Below are 24,815 nucleotides of genomic sequence, written 5' to 3'. Positions count from 1 at the left end.
GCAAGTTGCTAGGTTTCCAGACCTTCTTACCTGACCCTTCAGTTCTGTTCCCTCAGCTTGTGACAGGGTCAGCCCTATGCCCTACAGAAGGTCAAGGTGATGCCCTTGGGAAGCCCATGGTGCACAGAAATGTTAGTGACATTTGTAGAACTGACAACAGACTTCTCTGTGTGTGTGTGAGATGGGGTGGGGCATATATCCATGCCCCCATAAGTCCTACTGCAAAAGATTCCTTTACGTTCTGTTTTTAATGTGTGCAGAGATAGGAACACGCGGTTGAGTGACAACTCTAATTGCTGTCGTCTCCTAATAGCAAAATGCTGTTATGAACAGCTAGAGATTAAGCAAGTAAGATGACCCACGTACTTAATGCTTGCTACATCACAGCCTCCAAAAGAAATCTGCAGCTCCCAAGACTTCATCATCTGTGGGGCAGACCTGTAGCACGTGCCCTTACTGTGCGCGTCACGATCGCTGTCATCCGAAGCCATCGCCGTCCCATTTGTCGGTGTTGTGGGGCTTTGGAGAGGCAATGTGGGGCCCCACGCCCACTCGAGGAAACTCAGAGCCGCGCCGTGAAAAGGAGACAGTGCCGCAGATGTGCTGCACAGTGAAGTTTTATTATTTCTGCTAAATCTTTATCCCGCGGCCCTGTCCTTTGATGTGGCCACATTCATTACATAGCTACTGGGCTGAATATTGGGCTGAAAGAAGACATGTGAGTGGATCAGCAATGGGCTTGTAAAAAGAGCCCGGAACTGTATTAAATTATGAGATAATGGGGGGAAATAAAGCAGAAGATAAAAGGGCAATAACTTTGTGGTGTGGTTAAGTCTGGGTTGCAGAACAAGGTCTTGAAACGTAGCCACTAACTGTGGCTTTCTTTGAAACCTTCCGCCTAATTGTTAAATGCGATATCCTCTAATGCCTCCTGTCTGAGACACTGGTGCTGTGGCTGGACCCTAGCTGACGGAGGCACTTTGTTCCAGCCATCCCAGTACCAAGGGAACAGCCCCACCACCCAGGAAGCCCCCTCTGGGCTCACTTACCCCCGAGTTGATAGCCACTTGCCATGCACAAGAGAAGACGGTCCCTTTGCAAGCCTCAAGGGGCTTCTGTCACCCCCAGCCCTGCAGCCACCTGCTGGGATTCCTCCAGGAACACTGCTGTCCACTCTGACAGCACCCCTTCATGCTCTAGTGCCTTAGCCCTGACACTCAGACCCCTTCCTTATCCGTCGTTTCTGTGTCTGAACCGGTCTTGACAGTTGCAGTCCGGAGCTGACACAGGATGCTTCGCACCCAGGCCTTAGGGTGGGTGCGTGGCAGAGGTTTTCCCAGGATCGTGTATTTTCCTAACAACTACAAGTGAGCTGGGATGAACAGAGAAAACCTCTCCTGCCTTCCGTATCGGGTGTTCATGGGTATGTGTGCTGGGATTGCAAGCGTGTGCCGCCATGCTCTGCTTTTGGTGCGGGTGCTAGGGTTTGAACACAGGTTTGGATACTTGTACTTGACTGATAGAGCTCTCTCCCACCTCACAGTCTGCCTCTTTGTCCCACCTCACAGTCTGCCTGTTGACTCCCTCTGTGCATCTGGACAGTGCATCCAGATGTTAGATATTTGTTGGTGGACCCTCATGTGGGAAAACCAGGTTCTGCTTTTTAGCATCCCCACATCCCGAGGAGTCACCACGCTCTAAACTACTGTGGTTGTCCACTAATCCAGGGGCTGGCGACAGGGAAACTGACCGTGTGTCCGTCATACCCCAGTGCTCCCAGGGTTTCACCAGGTACTAAAACCCGTTTCTGTTTTGTTGACAGACCAGCAGTACTCATGGTCCCCAACGCAGCACTTCAATGAAGAGAGGTACTCACCCGCACCCAGGAACATGAAAGGGTTAACTGGAAGCCGGAACCAGCCTCAGCTGTGTGCGGGTCACACCTGTGGCCTGTCGCCCGCTGACGACTGTGAGCACCCCCATGATCACGTGCATCATGGGCCAGACGTGCGGCAACCTTATCTTCTCAGCCCGGCCGAGAGCTGCCCAATGGACCACCACCGCTGCTCACCCAGGAGCTCCGTCCACTCAGAGTGTATGATGATGCCTGTGATGTTGGGCGACCATGTGTCCAGCAGCACCTTCCCCAGAATGCACTACAGTTCACACTACGACACGAGGGATGACTGTGTCACGTCCCACGCGAGTACCAAGGTAAATCGCATTCCCGCCAACCTTTTAGACCAGTTTGAGAAACAGCTACCCCTGCACCGGGATGGTTTCCACACACTGCAGTACCAGAGGGCCTCGGCTGCCACGGAACAGCGAAACGAGAGTCCAGGCAGAATCCGGCATCTGGTCCACTCCGTCCAGAAACTCTTTACCAAGTCTCATTCTTTGGAGGGATCGTCCAAGAGCAACATCAATGGGACCAAGAGCGAGGGTCGGGTGGATGACCACCACCAGAGTCACCTTTCCAAACACAGCAAACGGAGTAAGAGCAAGGAGCGGAAGCCAGAGAGCAAGCACAAGTCTGGTATGAGCAGCTGGTGGAGTTCCGATGACAACCTGGACAGTGACAGCACATACCGGACACCCAGCGTGGCCCACCGCCACCACATGGACCACATCCCACACTGCTACCCTGAGGCGCTGCAGAGCCCGTTTGGGGACCTTTCACTAAAGACTTCCAAAAGCAACAGTGATGTTAAGTGTTCCGCCTGCGAAGGCTTGGCCCTCACACCAGACACCAGGTACATGAAGCGTAGCTCCTGGTCCACGCTCACGGTGAGCCAGGCTAAGGAGGCCTACCGCAAGAGCTCCCTGAACTTGGACAAGCCCCTGGTCCACCCAGAGATCAAGCCTTCCTTGCAGCCATGCCACTACCTCCAGGTAAGGCTCAGGTGACTGTCCTAGTGTGGAGCGTTGTACCCATTGCTGTCATTTGTAATTGATGGAAGGGCTGAGTTAAATGCATAGAATAAAAGAGAAGTTTGAAGGTGTGTGTGCCTTGTAAGGTTCCAAAGCAGGCCAACACGCTTGCTCCATATCTCTGTGCAGTAGCCAGAACTCTCCAAGTCCACCGCCTTGAGATTATAATTGCTGAGATGTAATAATGTTACATTTTTTATTTGTGAAGTTCAGTCGTTTGGTATACATGTTCCGAGCATGGTGATACTCGATGTCTGTCACTTGTATGGTAACTTTACAGCTTTTTTCTTGTCTATTACCCTGATAAAAATTTCGGTTCCTTTAAAAACAAAAAACTCACATTGTGATGAAAGCTGGCCTTGAACTTAGTGTACAAACCAAGCTGGCTTTGAACTCACAGCAATCCTCCTGCCTCAGCCTGGGTGGGATTATAAGTGTGTTCAACCACGGCTGGCTAAAAATACCATAATTTTTAAGTTTTTATTATAAGCATGGATCAAATATACATAGTAGTGGGTCTCACTTTCATATAGAATTTGGTCACGTTCACTACCATACTCCTGTTGATTCTCCTGCATTCCCTAAGAATATAATCCAAGACTAACTGTAGCCATCCTGCTATGTAATAGATCTCTCAGATGAACTCTTCCTGTACAACTGAAATCAAACATCCTTCTAACACTCCACACACCTTCCCCCCGGCCCCTGCTCTATCTCTGTGAAGCCCAGCTCCTGAGCTGTGAGGGAGGCTGTTTAAGAGTTTGTCTTTCTGAGTCTCGTTTGTTTCACGGAACGTAATGTGTTCCAGGTTTGTCCCTATTGTGAGTGGCAGGGATTTCCCCTACTGTCTATCTCTTAGCTTGAACAGCATCTCATGCTATGTGTACAGCATCTCATGATGTGTACAACATCTTACGCTGTGTCTACATCATCTCACGCTATGTGAACAGCATCTCATGATGTATGTACAGCATCTCATGCTGCGTGTACAGCATCTCATGGTGTGTGTACAGCATCCCATGATGTGTGTACAGCATCCCATGCTGTGTGTGCAGCATCCCATGATGTGTGTACAGCATCTCATGATGTGTGTATATCCCTTCCCTTAGCCAGTCACCCACTGATGCACATCAGGTGGACTCCCTGTGTTGGCTTCTGTGAACAGAACCATAATGTGAATGATAGGAAATGGGCTGGGTGTGGGTTCCTTTGAACTGTCCTTTGAAACACCCTTCCAATGTGACCACCCATCCCTTGGTGCCAGGGACGTAGCACATCAACACAAGCACCTGGAACACTTAGATACATGTGTCTGTGACCTGTCATTCACATGAGATCACTTCCCTCATGACAACAGTGTCCCTAAGCAGTGTGGCACATGGTGATGACAGAGAGTTTTGTTGGTGATAAGGGTCCCTGTTCTCCAGGGTGTGGATAAGACGGATTCACCAAGACAAAAACATACTAAAGACATTGCTAACAGGATCCAGAGCTCTGTGCAGCTCTGCATTTTATATAATTCCTCTCTCTGACTCCTGATGACTCTCTCATCAAGAATGACAGGGGAGGCCTGAGTTTAGAAGACACTGCCACTCCTGAGGAAGCCTCTGCAGCCACTGCCAGCCAGTGGCACTGTTAGTACAACCTAAACACCTCAGGTTCCCTTAGTGTATAGTATGTATCTGATTCACAAGTCACAAACCCCTTTCCTGTAAGAACCAAAGCTTGGCCTGGCCACGTACTGGCTGAGAGAAGCCCTCTCAGATACTGAGTAATGGCTCTAAACACTGGCTGAGTCACCAAGTGGCCAATTAACGAAACAGATGAACAACTGTGAATCTTTCCGGGAGTCAGGTGGCAGAGGCTTCCAGCAGTGCCAAATCTTCCTGGTATATCGTCCAAGGCTCACTGGTTCTGTTTTGAAAGGAAGATGGCTAACCAAATTGCTTGTATAGACAGATTTATTCAAAGAGACAAATTGGTGGTTAGATAAAGTATTATTTTTACAGCAGTAGGAAAGGTTTAAATTTTGCTTGTAGTTGGCAAACCTTAATGATATCCAAATGTAAAATGTTCTCTCTGCTTATCTCAAGGAACACAGTGAGTAAAACTGGGGCTCACTCTGGTTCTATCACAGTTATCATAGCAAAAGCTTGTCTTTTTTTTTTTCCTTTGTGCCTGGGAAATCTCTGGTGTGGTGTTCCCTGAACACAGGGCAGTGCTGTAATGGGTCCACCTCACTCCAGTCCTGAGCTCTCTTCTCTGCACTTCATCCTCCCCTGCTCAGCACCACCCCACAGCCCAGAGACTACCGACCCTGCTTTGCACATGCTCAGTACTGGCCTGGAGGCTACCATCCCCACTTTGCACATGCTCAGCACTAGCCCACAGCCCAGAGGCTAGCAACCCTGCTTTGCACATGCTCAGTACCAGCTCAGAGGCTACCAACCCTGCTTTAGAACATTCCCTTCTCAGCCCTCCAGTCACCCTGTTCTCAGTGCCTCTGTTTATGGAAAATAGCAATTGTCTCCAAAGGTCGCATGCAACATCACCTTTTACCTGACACTCACTAAAAATCCGTAACTTCCTGGTGGTCTTACTCTGTCTATACCTCGCCCCTTCCCTACCAGGTTAGTGGAAGGGGTCCCAATTACCATATCCTTGCAGCCGTAATGGTTTCATAATCCATCTCTGAAAAATCCATGCTACAGGGCTACGAAGATATGCTCAGTGGGCAAAGAACTTGACACAGAAATGTGAGGACCAGATTCAGGTCTCTAGCACCCATGTAATTATCGGGTGGGCATTGTTGACCGCTTGTAACCCCAGACTTCAGAAGACAGAGACCAGGGACGCTCAAAGTGATTAGGCTAATCAGAGTAAGTCAAAAGAGCAAGGACTGGAGTTGGGGATTTAGCTCAGTGGTAGGGCGCTTGCCTAGCAAGCGCAAGGCCCTGGGTTCGGTCCCCAGCTCCGAAAAAAAGAAAAAAAAGACTGGGCTCAGCGGGTGAACTCTCTTTGATAACGTGGAGAGTAATTGAGAAAGGTGCCTGACATCAAATATGGCCTCCTTATGCATGTGCACACGTGTTACAGGTGAACACACACAAAAGCACTGACACTTGTGTATGCACACATTAAAATGGAAAGATGCACCCTGAACGATATAGGCTTCTGCTTAGGTAAAGCGTCCATGATGTATGGCCAGGCACCAAATCAGTCTTCAGGTCTTACCAAGGACTCACAGCTTCTCTCCAGCGGGAGCCACAGGAGGGAGCCTGCCCCGTGTCAGAACCATCGTCTGCACCTCATGACCCACACGCTGGCCTTTGCATTTCTTTTTAAATTCCTTGGTTTGGGAACTTTCGTCCTGCCCAGCCCTAAAGTCTGATGTTGTTCCAGATGTTTCCACAGGCTTGGAGCTTGCCGCCAACTTTTGGGCTTCCCTCCCCCAACAGATTGATCACTGAGGACTGTATCCGTTTTTGTCTCAGCCAGCCTCTCCAAGCCTCAATGGTAAAAGCCAGGTCAACCCCACTTCCTCCTTTCTGGAGCTTCCTCCTTCTTTGCCTAGAGCTAGAGTCAAAAGGGAGAGTTAGCCAGTTAGTCAGGGGTGGGGGTGGGGCGGGTCCAGCTGTTACCTTAACCAAGATGGATCTTGCAAACATCAACATCGAGGCAGCAGGCAAAGACCAAATAATCTGGTGCTGTGCGGTGAAGATTCAATGGAACGCTGCAGTATTGACGTAAAGTCCCTCTGGTGCTTCATAAACCTGTGGGAAGACACAGCTGAGGAAGAGAGGTAAACAGCCACAGAACTACAAGCCCCAACAGCCTTAGGTCTTCTCAACCTCCATCAGTCCTTCCGTGGCTAACGATGGCCTGGGCTGGGCTTTGCTAAGCATGGCAGCTGCAGGGGCACAGACCTAGCTCCCTTCCCAGTGTTCCCATGGACAGCACGCTCCAAACATTAAACCTGGAGGGTTGGAGGTTTAAGGGCCCTGAAGGAAGGAAGTTATGACTTTCACAAGGACCCCCCTCCCAGCCCCAAAGAAATAGCTTATCCCTAAAGATCTTTCCCGAATACACCATTCTCTGTCCATTTTCACCTCTGCACGCCTCTTTCCTTCTTCCCTGCCGTCCTCTAGCTCTTGTGGGGAGATTTATGAAATACACACACCTCAGGCAGCGTTTGTCCCCAGACCCAGCTGAATTGATGTCTGGGTACATTCAAAGATGTCCTTACAGGGTTTTCCCCTCACTCTGGTGCTGCTAAACTTTCCAGTGGCGAGGTCCTGGCTGTGGGCCTCACAAGCTCAGGCTTCACTTCATAACTAGCACTGGGAATTAAAGGAAAGCTAAAGGCATGTGCCTGAGGTGCTCTGTAAGGACATGGTTTAAAAGAACAAGAAATCAGTGCCCAGGGGCAGCCTTTTTTTTTTTCTGCCCCAAACTAGAGATTTGCAGTTGAGCAAAAGGACAACTTTCTACATTCCTTTGGATTGTACGGAGCCCATCTGTAGTTAGCACTCCAGGAAGATTCAGGTTTATAAGTAGGTCAAAACCCGGTAAATAGAACTGAAGGGGACTTCTGGCCCATGATCTTCTCTGAAAAGGCTTTTGTTCTCTGCATCGGCAGACAAACTATCTTAAGGCCAAACTTGGGATAAGGTGGCAGCAGTGTAGATCAGTGATTCACTGTATCCCGCTCAGGAGCCAAGCGGTTCTCTGTGTGCTGAGGAGACCCAGGTCTTGGAGGGTACCTGGTACCAGCCAAGGAGGTCACATTTGTTCTTCCCCATGGAATATTCTCTTCCCTCAACCCCTGTGAGCACCAAATCCACGCCTCTACCATGCCCCCATTACCTGCCTCTTTTGCCCCATACCCTGTCTGAGTTGTGGATTGGCTTTCTCCCCATAAATAGCGGGGGACCGCAGTGACCCTAGCTTCTTTGACCCCTGCCAAGTAAAGATAAGCCCTCGGGGTCTGCTTCCCTGTGTGTGTAGCTGGTAGCACAAAGTTTTGAAAGGTTGAGAGAGATCAGACAGAAAGGGATGAGGAAGTGTTTCCTCTGAGTAACATACAGTGCGCTGTTTCCGATTGGGGCCCTTTCCTCTGAGGTCTTTCCAGCCCGCTGCCCTCCTGAGCTGTTTCTTCCCCATCTACACATGGGATAAGGCATAAGCCCTTCTTGACAGACTGTGTGTCTCCTTCCCTTAAAGGTCCAGCGTGAACTCACAGTTGGAAGCTTATCTCCACTTATAAAAAATACAACTTAATCTCCTTTTCCCACGGCATTTGCCCAACCCAGCAGCATTCGTACTCCAAGTTACATTCAAGTTCACATTTACTGCATACAGCCAGCAGTCTAGAGTACCAAGGGACGCCCAGCCTTAGCCATTGGCTTCCACAAATCCCAGACGTGAACTGTGACTGTGAACCAGTTCGAGCATCCCAACAGATCCCACACGCATGTCGCCTTGCCCGTTGCCTTTACAGACCCTGTACTGTGCAGCCTTTTTTCCCTCTCATCTTATTTATTCTTCGTAGCTGGCAGACAATTGCTCTGTTTGTGGGGAAGACTATGACACTTCAGCACATACAAAAAGACAGGGGTCAAGCCGAGGTGACACACAGCTCCGTGTCTGTGTCACCTCCTGTTCACAGCATTCAAGTTCCTCTCGTCTGGCTCTTTGTATGGATTCCAGGGTGGTGTGCACCGTGGGCACTCGCTGTGCTCTGCGGAATGCTAGCCTTACTCCTCCTCTCCACCGGAGTTTGGTACCTGCTGCCCATTCTCCCTCTCCCACCTCCATGCCACCCTTCCCAGGCCTCACTAACCACTACTGGACTTTCTTCATATTAGACATCCACTTTTTTTTTTTATCCTCACCGATGAGTGAGATACACAGTGTGTCTCTGTCTTGTTTTATTTACTGTATATCCTCCATCACAACTCAAATTGTTGCAGATGACGAGATTTCCCCTTTTGTGGCTCAACGGTTTCCCACTGTGTATATTTATGTGTGTGTATAAGTGTGTATTACATATATTAATGCATCATATTTTCTTAATCCATAAGTTAATGGTCACCTTGATCAATTGCACACTGTCGGGATTAGGCTGCAGCAGACGTGGTTCTAAAGGTACCCCTTGAACAGACGGTTTTGTTCTCTTTGGATGTACACAAGTAGATCCAGTTTAGATATTGTTTTTGTGGGGGGAGAGATCCCAAGACTGTCTCTGATAATGGCAGTGCTGGCTCACATCCCATAGACTGTGAGCAGGGGCTGTTGCCCTTCTATTCTCTAGGCAGAATTTGTAGGGCTTCTGCCTTTGGGAAAAGTCGGGGCGGGAAGGGGAGCATCTCACCTGTGTTCGGATTTGCGTCTCCCTGGTGAGTAGCTGTTGGTCTATTTCCATTGACTTGGCGACTATCTATTCTCTATAGGAACTGCTCTGCTAATTTCTCCATCTTCTAAGAGGACTCGTTGGAGGGTGCTATGGAGGCGTTTGAGTTGTTTATGTGTCTTGAAATTTATCGCTATGCATGGTGCTGCATGGCTGTAATCCAAGATCTTGTGAGCTGGAAACAGAAGGACTGGAAGTTCAAGGCCAGCCTTAGCTAGATAGTGACTCCCAGGTTCTGTCCCGGAAGGAAGGGAGGGGAGGAAGGAGGGAAGGAGGGAAGGGACAAAGGAAGGAAGAATCACTTTACAAGTGGGAGGGGGGATGGAGGAAGGAAGGAAGGAAGGAAGGAAGGAAAGAAGGAAGGAAATTATTCTCCTATTGGGAGACAGGGCGACACTGGATCGGCTTCTGAGATGAAGGCTGGATAGTCCAACAATGGCTGCCTATTGAGGTGACAACTCAAAAAGCTGAGAACCTAGGAGCTGATGGGATCACAAAGCAGGATGCCTCAGCTTTTCCAGTCTGGCACTGAGAACCTTCAGGATTGCTAAGGCACTGCTTGGAAGGCTGGGGGAGCTGACTCTGATGTCAGCTGGGGACAGCAATGGCAGTGACCGCAACAGATGGCAGAGCGGAAGCACCCCATGCCAGGAGTCAGAGGTGGTCATGCAAGCGAGCTGCTTTGCTCTCACTCTCCGCATTCGGGTCACCATGAGGAGGCGCTAGCCACTATGAGGGACTGTCTTCTCTGCCCAGTCCATCCTGACAACGCCCTCGTGGACCTGCCGAAGGTGTGTCTCCTAGTTGACGGTAGATTTCATCAAGTTGAACGTTAGTCTTAGCCATCCCAGATGGGGAGCACACTGGTCCTGTGCGGGTGGCTTTTCCACTCCGCCGTCCATTGCTTCCTTCGCTGTGCCGAGACTTCTTAGCGTCATATAATCTCATCTGCTGTTATTGCTCTCCCTTCTGAGTCATATAAAAACCATCTCTCACGCTGACACGTGAACTCTCCCTGTGTTTTCCTCTAGGTTCAGAGTTTCAAATATTGCATTAAGTCTTTGATCCACCGTGAGTTCATTTTTTTTTTTTTATTAACTTGAGTATTTCTTATGTACATTTCGAGTGTTATTCCCTTTCCCAGTTTCGGGCAAACATCCCCTTCCTCCCCTCTTCCTTATGGGTGTTCCTCCCCACCCTCCCCCCATTGCCGCCCTCCCCCGACAGTCTAGTTCACTGGGGGTTCAGTCTTAGCAGGACCCAGGGCTTCCCCTTCCACTGGTGCTCTTACTAGGATATTCATTGCTACCTACGAGGTCAGAGTCCAGGGTCAGTCCATGTATAGTCTTTGGGTAGTGGCTTAGTCCCTGGAAGCTCTGGTTGCTTGGCATTGTTGTACATATGGGGTCTCAAGCCCCTTCAAGCTCTTCCAGTCCTTTCTCTGATTCCTTCAGCGGGGGTCCCGTTCTCAGTTCAGTGGTTTGCTGCTGGCATTCGCCTCTGTATTTGCTGTATTCTGGCTGTGTCTCTCAGGATCGATCTACATCCGGCTCCTGTCGGTCTGCACTTCTTTGCTTCATCCATCTTGTCTAATTGGGTGGCTCTATATGTATGGGCCACATGTGGGCAGGCTCTGAATGGGTGTTCCTTCAGTCTCTGTTTTAATCTTTGCCTCTCTTCCCTGCCAAGGGTATTCTTGTTACCCTTTTAAAGAAGGAGTAAAGCCTTCACATTTTGATCATCCGTCTTGAGTTTCATTTGTTCTAGGGATCTAGGGTAATTCAAGCATTTGGGCTAATAGCCACTTATCAGTGAGTGCATACCATGTATGTCTTTCTGTGATTGGGTTAGCTCACTCAGGATGATATTTTCCAGTTCCAACCATTTGCCTACGAATTTCATAAACTCGTTGTTTTTGATAGCTGAGTAATATTCCATTGTGTAGATGTACCACATTTTCTGTATCCATTCCTCTGTTGAAGGGCATCTGGGTTCTTTCCAGCTTCTGGCTATTATAAATAAGGCTGCGATGAACATAGTGGAGCACGTGTCTTTTTTATATGTTGGGGCATCTTTTGGGTATATGCCCAAGAGAGGTATAGCTGGATCCTCAGGCAGTTCAATGTCCAATTTTCTGAAACCTCCAGACTGATTTCCAGAATGGTTGTACCAGTCTGCAACCCCACCAACAATGGAGGAGTGTTCCTCTTTCTCCGCATCCTCGCCAGCATTTGCTGTCACCTGAGTTTTTGATCTTAGCCATTCTCACTGGTGTGAGGTGAAATCTCAGGGTTGTTTTTGATTTGCATTTCCTGATGACTAAAGATGTTGAACATTTCTTTAGGTGTTTCTCAGCCATTCGGCATTCCTCAGCTGTGAATTCTTTGTTTAGCTCTGAACCCCATTTTTTAATAGGGTTATTTGTCTCCCTGCGGTCTAACTTTTTGAGTTCTTTGTATATTTTGGATATAAGGCCTCTATCTGTTGTAGGATTGGTAAAGATCTTTTCCCAATCTGTTGGTTGCCGTTTTGTCCTGACCACAGTGTCCTTTGCCTTTTATACAGGATGAGAGACAGGGGTCTAACTTCATTCTTCCACACGAGGGCCATCCAGTTTTCTCTGTGCCACTGATTGTTGGCTCTGTCATTTCTCTGGTATATGTAATTTGCACCTTTGTCAAAAACCAGGAGGCTACCAGTCTGGATTTCTTGTTTTCCTATTCTGTTCCATCCTCTTCTGTTCCATTGGTTTGTGTGTCAGTGTATGAGATTACCATGCTGTTTTGTTCACTGAAGTTCTGTAGTGTGTGTGTGTATGTGTGTGTGTGTATGTGTGTGTGTCTGTGTGTGTTTTTGTCTGTGTGTGTTATGTGTATATATGTGTATGTGTGTATGTATATGTATATGTGTATGTGTGTATAAGTATATGTGTGTATGTGTGTATGTATATGTATATATGTGTGTATGTGTGTGTCTGTGTCTGTGTGTGTATGTGTGTATGTGTGTATATGTGTTTATATGTGTCTGTGTGTGTATGTGTGTATGTGTGTATATGTGTATATATGTGTATGTGTGTATGTGTGTATGTATGTGTCTGTGTGTGTATGTGTGTGTATGTGTCTGTGTGTATGTGTGTGTATGTGTATATATGTGTATGTGTGTATATGTATATGTGTGTATGTGTGTATGTATGTGTATATGTGTGTGTATGTATGTGTCTGTGTCTGTGTGTGTCTGTGTGTATATGTGTGTATGTGTATATATGTGTATGTGTGTGTATGTGTGTGTCTGTGTGTATGTGTGTGTGTGTGTGTGTATGTACACCAGTACTCATTTTGCACAAGACAGCCTTTATTATCCAGTAACTTAAATTTAGAATTCTTTTTTTTTGTTTGTTTGAATGCAGGATACATGACTGTTCTATGGATGGTCACATTAAATCTACTAATTGCTTTGTGTTGTTTATTTTGAGGTCATATATATGCTTTAAAAATATCAATTGTTCTAGTCCATTAACATAACAGGTCTTTTCATTTGTGTGTATGCATATATGTCAGCAGGGAAGGAAGAGAAGAGGGTTCTTCCAGTTCCTTCAATGGCTCTTTTCAGTTTCATTATAGAAGATACTTGTTTCCTTCATTAAATTTATTCCTAGATGTATTGTTTCCTTGTAGGTGCTGTGAATGAGAACACTTTCTAGGCTTCATTATGAGCAAGTTTATATCGGTTTCTAGCAGTGCTTCTGATTTCTGCACATTGGCTTTGTTATCCTGCAACTTTACTGAATTCACTCATCAGTTCTAACATCTGTCTGTCTGACATCAATCAGTCTTTTGGTGGAGACTTGAGGGGGTTTTTTGACGTGAGGAAAGAGGGATAATTTTACTTTTCCTAGTGGAACACTTTTCATTTCTTCTCAGATGTGATTGCTCTAAGACCCCCAGTACTATGCGCTATACCAAATATGAACTGTAGCCGCACGTGCGCCTTCTTTTATTGTACAGCATAAAGAAACACCTTCAACATCTCCTCCGCCCTGCTCCACATGATGTCGGCTACAGCTCTGTCACATAGTGTCTTTAGTAGTATGTTCAGGTGTGTTCTTTCTATATCTAACTGGTTGACGTTTATCATGAAGGGATGTAGAAGTTGTGTCTTTTGAGATGGCCAGTCACACTCCCCCTCCCCTCATCTTCTGGTCATGTGGTGAGTTATTTATTGGCTTGCATACTGTAAGCCAGTCTTGTATTCTTGACAATAAATGCCTCTTGGTTGTGCTACATAAGCTCTCGAGATGCACTGGGATCAGGTTGCTATTATGTTGCTAATATGTTTCTATGTGTTTTCACCTGGGATGTTCCCTTTGTTGCTCGGTTGTGCCCGTCTCCTTTGGCTTCCCAGAACGGGGGAAGTTTCCTCTCTTTGTGTTTTACTTTGAGAAGAAACCACGATTGTTCTTTACAAGTTTGGTAAAATTCAGCACTGAAAGCATCTTGTCCCAGATTGGCGTTTTTTCTTCTTCTTACATTTGTTTGTCTTCTTTTGTTTTTCTTCGTTTGAGGTTGTTTTACTGCTGACTTGGTCTTTTTTTTTTTTTCTTGTTCTTTTGGTTATTAAAGTTTCCTATGTCCTTATGGCTCAGTGTTGGTTGATCATATGTGTTAATCCATGTCCTCATAAGCTTTGCCAGCATAGCTTGTGAGATTTTTTATAATGTACCTTTGTGTCTCTGGCTTATGAGTTGCAATGTGTCCTTCATTAGCTTAGATCTCATTTTCATCCCCTCTCTTGTTTTATTCTCAATAAGCATCACTAAAAATAACACTGAGCTATAAGGATAGCATCTTCATCACAAACCACAGGATTGGCACACCACAGAGAGCCACACAGGTACCGCCAGGGCCAGGCAGGGGCAGTGGGAGAGAATGACCACATAAGCCCTATGGTCTCCATGCAAGGAGTGACAAGGCAGGGTCAAGAGAGGATAGGACAGTTCAGTTTGAACACTGTCCCTAGGTTGGGATTTAGCTCTCAGTGGTAGAGCGCTTTGCCTGGAAGCGCAAAGGCCCTGGTTGGGTCCCCAGCTCAAAAAAAGAACCAAAAAAAAAAAAAAAAAAGAACACTGTCCTAGGTATCTGCAGCAGAAGGGCAGTGGCCTCCATGTGGGGCCCACAGGGGAGATTGGGATGAAAACTCTGCTTCTGTGAACTTGCTGTGAAAGTCAAGCTTGAAAGTTCCTTACTGCCCGCACGACCTGACAAGCCCCGAGAAAGACTGTATTTCTGTGACTATCAAAGACCGAAATATCAAAGCATCCAGAATTCAGAAAACAAAAGGTCTGACTAACCTAATAGAGGCCTCCCTAGAGAGGAAGTCAGGCGACCTGCAAAGGGAGCCGTGAAGCCCCAAAGCAGTGAGTTACTTGAACAAGGTGTCCCTACACGGCCTAGTAAGGAAAAGCTGGCAAGTGGGCACCATCATTTAACCTTGACTAAGAAATATGTGGCTCATATCAAAGATTCTTCCTGAACGTTCTCCATGGAGGCCTAGGAAACAGGCCCGCCCACACAGCTTAATAAATAAAAGGATGTAAGAATTGCCTCTAACTTACTGAGTCAGAGATGTGGAACCCATCTCAATAGTCTTCCTGCCTGTTCTCCAGAGAGCCACCTGGGTATCCGGCACAGGCTACGTAAGGCCCACCGTTCTCAAAAGGACAGACTGAGACCTCAGCTGTGTCTCCTGTAACCCCTGACCTCTTGTCACAAGAGACCGCTTAACTATGTCTTTCCCACCAGGCTATCATCCCTTGTCTTCCTGACTGCGGCTTCCACAGAAGCTGCTTTGAGTCCCCCAACGCTAAACAAGAGCTGACTGACGTTGGGCGCTCAAACCCTCTCAGTGTTGGCAGCTGTGGAGCTGCAAGTTACTCTCTCAAGAATACTTTCAGCCCACGCGGACTCCAGTGGGCCTTGTTTCGTGCGTAACAATGCCCAGAGAATGACTCTCCAAAAAAGCATTGAAGGAGAGACAGATACAAACAGGAGAAGAAAATGGAGACAGGGACAGACAGTGAGACGGACCGATTCAAACACAAAGACAGACAGAGACAGAGACAGAGACAGAGACAGAGAGAGATACAAACAGAGACACAGACAGACAGAGACAGAGAGCTCCAAGGGAAAGGAATGATCATTTAGCCAAGACCTACTGATTCAAAGTAACTTTGGAGCAGGAAACTGATATCCAGATCCCGGAGGGATAAATTCTGCACATATTTAGGCTCCAGTGTATCTGTGGAGATGAGAGTTGAGTGCTCAGAGCACGGTGTAGAAGGAAACACAGGCATGGGTCTGAGGCTGGCCTTCATAGCTCATCTTTTTATACGTGGTTTCTTAGTGTCAGTAGGTACCAGAGGTCTCCCTTCCTAGCCCTGAATGTAGGAACATTCTGCCTTCTACATCAAAAACCCTCTTTATCTCTTGCCTCTCTTATAGTAAACACTCAATGTCAGCCAGAGCTCGCCATCACAAACTACATCTCCACTGCCCAGCTTGGCTAGGGAGACCTTGGCCTTGGAATTCTTTTCACACCCAGAAGCTCTGCACAGAGCGCTTGCTGTGTGCTCCCCGGGGTTTCTTTGCACAGAGCTCTTGCCACATGTTTCCCAGGTTCCTTGCCTTCGAAGTATATCCAGGCATCCTGCTCTAACTTCCTTTATGTTGCTGTGATAAAACAATCTGACCAAAAGTGATGGGGGGTAGGGGGGCGTGGTTTCAGCTTGCATTTCCAGGTCACAGTTCATTGCCAAGGGAAGTCAGGGAAAGAACTCAAGACAGGAATCTAACGGCAGGGCTACTTGCTATGTCATGCATTACTCTCTCCACCAAGGAACTCACTCGTAGCCAAGGAAGTGCAGGAGAAACCATAGAGGAATGCTGCTTGCTGGCTTGTTTGCACGCTGATTCTCTGGCTCATGCTTAGCTAGCCTTCTCCAGCCTAGGACTACCTGCCTAGGGAATGATGCTGCCCACAGTGGGCTAGGCCTTTCTACATTAAGGAATGATTCCTCATAGGCATGCCAACAGGACATTACTCAATTGAGACTGCCCTTACAGGCGATTCTAGATTGTGTCAAGAGGACAGTTAATGTTAGCTACCCCCTTTACTCTCCTTCCCTGTCAGGGGTTCTCAGCCTGTGGGTCACGGCCCTTATGGGGGTCAAAGGACCCTTTCACAGGGTCATCTAAGACCATTAGAAATGGTGTGCCCCATTATACAAACATCCTTCCAAGCATTCTAAAATGAATGCCCTATTTAGATGCACATTATTGAGAGGTGGGGCCAATAGGGCAGGGAGGGAGAAAGATAAACATGTGTGCATGGCCTGATCTCTAGCGTAAAAGAAAAAGAGGAAAGTAACTTTTAACTGAAAGTAGTTTAATAACAACGACAAAAAGAAAAAGAAAAAAATGTTGGGGCATAGCAAACCCGCACAGAATAAAGTGTTCTGGTGTTTGTTTCTGAGTGAAGGGTAGCAGTAATTGGAGAACTACAAATTAGACCGACACGGGCGTGTTGTAATGAGGACTCAGACTCCAGCAAGGCTCTGCCAGCCCTGGGGGATTTGGAAATGGGTAAACAATTCCTGGTAAATTGCCAGCTGAGCAGCCTTCTCTCTCCCCTTGATTTACATGGTAGTTATATCCAAGAGAGAGAGGGGAAAAAAAAATCCATTGCTCATTAAAATTGCCAACTAGAACAAATAACCTGATTTTTCACACAAAGCATAGCAAGGCTCAAGGAAAACTGTCTCAGATTTGTGCAGGATTGTAGGCAGTAATTTCTTGGTGGAGTCGCACAGGGCTCCCTTAAAACAAGCATCTTGGGACCCCTGGGCTTGTGAAAGAACTCCCTGTGTGAATTGAATCTCCCCAGATGGGTCTGTGGACAGACTGGTGGCTCTATGTGATGTTCTGCTTAGATTCCCTTGTCATTCATCTGCCCTCCGTACACAGCAGGCAGGGACCAGCTGTCAGTCTCCCCCGTGGCTCGTGTACTTGATGCTTGTTTAAAACACACAGACACACACACACACACACACACACACACACACACACACACACACACACACACACACACACACACATGTTGCTGAGGGAATGAGGAAAATGTTTCCTGAGAGAGCACAGCTTTCAGATGCTGCGTCCCTTTAGTTTACCTAAAAAGGACGTTATTATAAAATTCTAGCCGCTCTCCCCTGTGCCTTGCCTGTTGAAAGAAAGATGTTTTCGTTTGAAGTGTTAAGCCACGCGTAAAGTACAAGCACGACGGCGCGTGCCCGATGTCCATCTCGGGAGAGTTCCCCCTTTCACAGAACTTATAAATGCCGTTCGCCCCTGCACGCTGGCGACTGGGGTAGCTGATTGCCTTGGCCTAGGGAAGGCAGGGGGTTGGCTCTGCAGTGGCTGGAAGCCTCTAGCTTGTTTCCCTGAGGCTGCGAAGCTGCCACATGCGAGTGCCAGGTGCACACTTGGCCACTCCTCTGCGTTCTGCTGCGGGTTTTAACGGTTTTGCACCATAAGGGGAAGGTTTATTTACTGAGACTCAGTGGCTTTTCATAGCCCGGGCATATGCTCTGGAAATCGGCTGCTCCACACTCCTTCTGTATTGAATTTTTTTTTTCTGTGGAAGGCTGTGAAGTTGGCTTCTTAAATCAGAAACAGAAACATACAAGCTGGTCTCATTTGTTAGTTAATTTGTAGGCTGCTGGAGAAAAAAAAAAACAATCTTTACCTTGTTCTTTGTGGAAACACGGTTTGGGGGTTTTAAAAACGACTCTCCCCTAAACCAGACAGTGTGAGCCTCTCCTTCGGAGACAGCTAGTCTCTCCCCACTCTGTCCTTTTCCCTGTGATGACCACCACCTGGAATGCTCACCGACAGATGAAGAATGCAGGCTTTTCTGGTCCAACCCAGGGGCTGGCCACCTGTCCCTTTTTAATGCTGTTTATTCTGCCTGCACCATTCTGCTGGCCAGATTCAAACTAAGTGGTCCCTGGAGCCTCCCTCCAGGAGCCTGTACTGGCTGCCAGTCACCAACTCACCCTAACCTTTCAGCCTAATCTCACCGTCATCCATTCCCCTTCAGGGTGCATTGCTCTCATGGAAATGTAGTGACATTCAGGGTTCTGGCAAAACTAATACACAGCTTAGAAAAGCTTATGTAAATAGATGAGAAAAGTCATTGAAAACTCTCTAGCTCCCTTTCTCTTAGCTGATACCTGCCATGCACCTATCCTCTCCCCCCTCCCTGTTGGTCCTACACTGAAGTAAGCCTGCCCACTTCCTGTGCCTCCCCCTCCAGTGGTTTGAATGTATCCCCGAGAGTTTATGTGCTGGAAAGTGAGTCCTCAAATCCACATGCTCATAGATTCAGAGGTAACCCTTTGGGGCAGTGAGCTGTACTGGGAGTGGCCATGATGACGCACGGCCATGATGATACAGTTTGTGGTAAGGAAGTAGAAGAAGAAAGGCTTGCTTGTCTCACAAAGGGTCCTCTCCAGAAGCTAAGCAGATGCCAACATCATGCCTTTGGCCTACAGAACTATGAATTAAATCAACTTCTTCATAGCTTACTGTATCTGTGGTATTCAGGGATAGCCTGGAAAACAGGCTGTGCTACCTTCATAACCATATTATTATAGCTAAGAATAGATTCTTCTGAAATTCCAATTCAGTCCATGTGCAGCCATTCCCAAGGACAAACTACCATCCCTTTGTCCCGGTGACTGACTTTCGAGGTTTACACAGGATATGAATGGGCTGGCACACCTTTGCCTAGAAACCAGGACACTGGTCATGGTGTGGACACCCTGGCCATCTGGTAAGAGCCACAGAGATGGATTTCCATTTGTGTGGTTACTAAAGAGGCTTTGGTAAGAAATCACCCAGATAACAATTGTCAGAGGCCCCAAGAGTTCATTCATTTCGCACACATACGGTGATATTTCTCTAGTGTTGAAGGATATCCGCTGTCAGGACATGGTGTCTCCCTCTAAATCAAGATTTTTCCATGGGCGGACCATCACCGATATATGCTGAACACAAGCTCTCTATGTCATTGGTTTCCATGTCACTCTGCCTAGGACCTCAGCTGTGTGTGATCCGTGTGGCCTGGGCTTTAAAATCTTAACATGGTCTTTAAATTTTTACCAAGCCATCTCGCCATGGTCTTTGCTCTTCCTCAGACCTGTGCATAGTTTGGCACTGTGTGCTTAAAATGCTAAAGCACCCGACCTACAAGCAGCACCTACCCCAGCTCAGGTGTATAGCATATTACCTGTTAAGCCCCTGATCAACAGCTGCCTCTCACAGTGCCAAGCCTTGCTACAGGGCTGGGGGACTTCATTCCGGGGAGAGCCAGCTGAATCCCTCCCCTCCCTCTTGGGCCTTGTGAGTTATGTTATACCCTGGCACACAGGCATAACACACACAAACACACAAACACTGGCCAACCCAGGGTACAGAAAGGGAGAAGAACGCAGAGGAGCTCCTGACCATAATGTGGAAGATGTCTGATCTACAAGGCATAGCACACGCCATGCTGTTCAGGAAGGAGCATTGGTGCCTTCTGCCAAAGAGCTTGCCATCCCATTAGCCATATGGGTCTCTGTCAGAAGGGCCAGAGCACTTGGCTTCATGCGGTGTTGAGGCTAGAAGGAAAGCAGGATCCCTCTCAGGCCACTTTCAGAATATTGCTGAAACACCGAAGTGTTCTACAATGAAAATGCCACTTTGAAAAATTTTTTTAAGTGCATAGTTTTACCGCTCCCTCCACCAGCAGCATCCGAGACCCTCTTCTCCAGCCAGGGTCACCCTTTACTGGCTGTTGGAACTGTTGGCAGAATTGCACAGACTAGGCCAGTGCCTTGCTTATGAGCTGTACTGAGTCGACGGGGGGTGGGGGGAGCTGGGCTGCTTTTCTGAGAAACATCGCGCTCACTCCTGTGAGACGTAGCTTATTGGAGGAGCCAGGATGCTGCCCAGCTTCATCATCTGGTGACCGAGGCTACCCTCAGGCCAGGGACACCACAGGAAGACTTAGAGTTGGCATTCTCTGAGTCTTCAAAGCACGGTGTACAGTGGTATGAAGCTCTGTGTGCATAAGGTGATGGGATATCTTTCTTCATCTGCCAGTGCTTGTGTTTTGTGTATGTGATGTGATTCTGCTTCGGGGATTAATTCCCTTCTCCTTTGTTAGCGTTTGCTGCTGGAAGACATTCAGCCGTTAACATCGGTGTCGCCATCATTTTCTCCTCTGTTTCTTCTACTTGGTTTTCTTTCCTTGCAATCACCTTTGGTTCCGAATGGAAATCTCAACGTTAGAAATTTTTCCTGTATTCCTAGGACCATCTCAACCTTTCCCCATAATGTTTATCTTTGACAATGGGGGAAAAAAAATCAATGGCTTCATACCGAGGGCCTTTCTTGGTTTGGAAAACACGCCATTACATGTACATGACTTTAAATGATAAACAGCCAGTGGAGCTACGTCTTCAAGAAATCACGGGACACACCCTTGGGGGACACGACTGACGTGGGCTGTCTCTGCTCTTTCCCAGGTGCCTCAGGACGATTGGGGTGCATACCCCACAGGCGGCAAAGAGGAGGAGATCCCCTGCCGTAGGATGAGGAGCGGCAGCTACATAAAAGCCATGGGTGACGAGGAGAGTGGGGAATCAGACTCCAGCCCCAAAACATCCCCGACGGTAGCCCTCCGGCCGGAGCCGCTGCTGAAGTCCATCATACAAAGACCACTTGGAGACCACCAAACGTAAGAGAGACTGGTCTTTTCTTTCCTGACCTCTCGCCTCTTCTTCCCCAATGGCTGTTTAGCTGTGGGCAAGTTATCATCAATTTGCTTCTAAGTTGACAGTGTTAGTTAGAGCCCGTGCCATCCATTTACTCGCTCTTTCCTTCCCATTGATATCTTAGCATTTATTACCAGATTTTTAAAAAATATTTCTTTTACTTGGTGGGATTATAATATAATTATATCACATTCCCCTTCCCTTTTCTCCCTACACACCCTCCCATACACTCTTCCTGGCTCTCTTTCAAAACTGTGTCCTCTTTTCTCATTAACTGTTCCTTAAGCACAACCTGATCAATCTGTATAATAGTATGTGTATGTGTGTTTTAAGGGCTGACCATTTGGTATTGGATTACCAATTGGATGGCCAATTAGACCTTCAGTTGTTTATTTCATAATTATGTTTGGGCAATATCTTAGGATTTCTATTCCTGCACAAAACATCCTGGCCAAGAAACAAAGGCCAAGGAGTTGGGGAGGAAAGGATTTGTTCAGCTTACACTTCCACGTTGCTGTTCATCACCTAATGAAGTCAGGACAGGAACTCACAGGGCAGGAACTTGGAGGCAGGAGCTGATGCAGAGGCCATGGAGGGATGCCGCTTACTGGCTTGCTTCCCCTGGCTTGCTCGGCTTGCTTCCTTATAGAACCCAAGACCACCAGCCCAGGAACGGCCCCACCCACAATGGCTGGGCCCTCCCACCTTGATCACTAATTGAGAAAATACCTTACAGCTGGGTCTCATGGAGGCATCTCCTCAACTGAGGCTCCTTTCTCTGTGATAACTCCAGCTTGTGTCAAGTTCGCACACAAAACCAGTAAGGTAGGATCTCACGTAGCCCAGGTTACCCTGAGCTCTTGATCCTCCATCTGTGATATACCAGAACCTGGCACGTCACTCCAATGTTTGCATTAACAGGGGCATGCTTCCATTCAAATGACCGTGTGGGCATGTGAGAGGAAATATCTGAACAGGGGCTTTTCTGAGGACTTCCACTTCATAAGTACATGCTTAGACAACAGATTTTTGTAAGGGCGGAGAACGCAGTTCGGTCCCACAGACGTAAGATCAATAGACATTGTTTATTCATTCGAAGGTTTGTTCATTGATAAGTTTAACCTCTGAAATATAAACAGTTAAAACCCGCTGGGGAAATCAGCTATTGAACTAGGCAGAATGCAGCTGCTCTCAGCGGTTCCCCTGACGGCGTGCCCAGTATGTCAGGGAGCGTGGTTGTGAACGTTGTCAAGAAGCACTTGGTGCCTTCCTCGCTTCCCGTTTCCAGATGCCTGTGCTGTGTTAAGTGGGCAGCAACAGGGGACAAGACGCTCAGTCTTCTCTGTGGCTTGGAGTCACTTCCTCTGATGGACGGTGAAACATCAAAGTCCTAATCAGATGAGGCACCTTCATGGATCTGGTACCTAGCCTGGGGCTCACAATAGCAGGGCAGTACTACCATAATTTTCCCCAATAAACCCAATAACTCATGAACATGGGCTTATAGAGTAGAAATTTAAAAATTGAATTGCAGCGTGATATTACTGGGGGGAACCATGCACCTGGGGGGGGACGCTGTATAAGCAGTTCTCCATGCAGCCTGGGTGGGGGGCGCTGTAGGAGCAGTTCTCCATGCAGCCAGGGGAGGAGATCATCTGGGCAATGAACAGAGAGGTGCTTAGTGCAATTTGCATTAACCTCATTCCTCTACTTACCTGCAAGTCCAACTGGGTTGTGGGCAGGGCCATCTGTATGAAGGAGGGTGCTCCAGGCTACATAGAAACCACTTTAGTTAACTGAAGCTTTTATTTCCTAATAAGCCACATAAATAAATCATTTTTATTCTGAAGCTTATTTATATTCAAAGACTGTTTCAGATGAAATTGATTATTCTGAAATTGCATTCAAAATATAATTCTAAACAACCGGGTGGGCCGGCCTCGGTATTGGTTCCTCTTCACATCATAGAATTTCCCAGCAGGAGCGATTGACGAAGCCGTCCTAGTCCTAGATGCAGAGTGAAATCAAAGCGTGAGAACAGGCACAAGAGTGTGCCCGTCTCTCTGAGATTCTAGTCTGTCCTGTGCACAAACCACGTGGTTAGCTTTGGCAGCGCCATAGAAAGCAAATGTGATACATGGATTACCAGTTACCTGGGGAAGTGTCCTAAGTCATCATTTCAGCCTACTGCACCCTAGGGACCCTTTGGTGCATACGTACTTCCTGTGTTACTGTGCAGTCCCATAAACTAGAAGGAGTCAGCAAGCTTTAGAAACACATAGCCTAGGGGCCGGAAGGAGGCTGGGCCTCTGGTTGTCAGTTATCAGTTCCTCTTTTGAGCTGTGTGCAATAGAAAATCTGCTCTGTGAAAACTACAGTTATCCTGCGTCCAAAGCTGTACCTCTCGGAACAAAACCAGAATTATTCCACTGAAAGCCGTCTTGTCCTTCATCATTAAAGTCAGTCCTCCAGTCCCCCACCCCCACCCCGTTACCAAGTTACAATGTATCCATATTGTTCCCAAAGACACTTTCACCTCCCCAGATACGCTCTCCAGAACACTGCCTGATGTTAAAAAATCTTTCTCAAGGAAAAGTAAAGCAAACACCAAGCGCTGAGGCCCTCGGTGCAGCTGTCTTCGTACCTCAGAGCACAAGCCTCTTTGCTGCCCCATTCACAGATCAGGATGGCTGCCGGAGGCCAGATGGAGGCCTGCCCATCTGTACAGCAGCCCCTGCTGTGTGCGGAGCACCGAGCAGAGTTATTACCAATTAATTTAAATGTGAATTCCAAGCTACTACTGAATCCAATTTACTGCACTTTTTAATTAGCTTACGTATTAGCGTTGAGATACTTGAATTACCAATTCCAGTCTGTTATTATGAAAAGTAGACCTAATAATTTAATTTGAGCCTTTTGCTTTGTTTTGCTTACTTGAATTAAAAATCGAAAGTCTAATAATGTTGAACCTGCCTGAGCCATTCAGTGGTGAAGGCAACACTTTAAATTTGTAGGGAAAGGGAGATTTGCTACAAGAACTACACTCACACTCACTGTAAAATGATCTCTTATGGTGCCATCAAAGTCCTCACATATGCGGCTGTGTGTTCTTGGAGACACATGAGTACTGTGAGGTTTGGTCTTAAGGACTGAACTGAGCCATGACAAGGACTAGTGAGGACTGCCACTGGTGCTATGTGCAGTAAGCGGAGGGAAACCCGGCCCTCAGAGGGGCGTGGCAACTCACAGTAAGCAACTCAGATGAAAACAGAAGCCCGGAGAGGAGGGAAAGCAGCATACAGGCTGACTTGTCTTGCTTTTCTGGGCCTGTGTGTCTGTCCCTGCGGAAGTCCTTCACAGGCATCGTCCGCCAGCTTCCTCGGCCTCTCTTGTGGATTTAATACCAGCTACTCTTCCCGCAGCTGCAAGGTGTTCCAGACTTCCTTATGCCTATTGAGCTTCCTGCTTTGGGAACCTGGTTCTCTATCTCTCCAGCATGAAGGCAGCCATTGATGGGCTATCCAGTCCTGTGTGGAAGCCAATTCAGTAAAGGACCATGTAATTATTTGTTTAGTTTTGCCCTTTTAGAGAACACTTCCT

At 47.4% G+C, this 24,815-nt stretch overlaps 1 protein-coding gene across 1 annotated transcript in view; it reads left to right on the top strand.

Annotated features, from left to right (window-relative positions):
• Dlgap2 (DLG associated protein 2) overlaps positions 1-24,815 on the top strand; it is a 136,476-nt gene that overhangs the window by 29,177 nt on the left and 82,484 nt on the right. Inside the window, exons 2-3 of the mRNA XM_032918939.1 lie at positions 1,823-2,892; positions 20,967-21,178. Of these exons, the coding sequence (XP_032774830.1) occupies positions 1,891-2,892; positions 20,967-21,178 (1,214 nt within the window). The 5' untranslated portion in view covers positions 1,823-1,890. The remainder of the gene's footprint in view (positions 1-1,822; positions 2,893-20,966; positions 21,179-24,815) is intronic.

This window comes from Rattus rattus, chromosome 13 (genome assembly GCF_011064425.1).
Source record: "Rattus rattus isolate New Zealand chromosome 13, Rrattus_CSIRO_v1, whole genome shotgun sequence".
NCBI classification, from domain to species: domain Eukaryota; kingdom Metazoa; phylum Chordata; class Mammalia; order Rodentia; family Muridae; genus Rattus; species Rattus rattus.
Note: the sequence above shows the minus strand (reverse complement) of the source record. Positions and strands in the feature narration are given on the sequence as shown.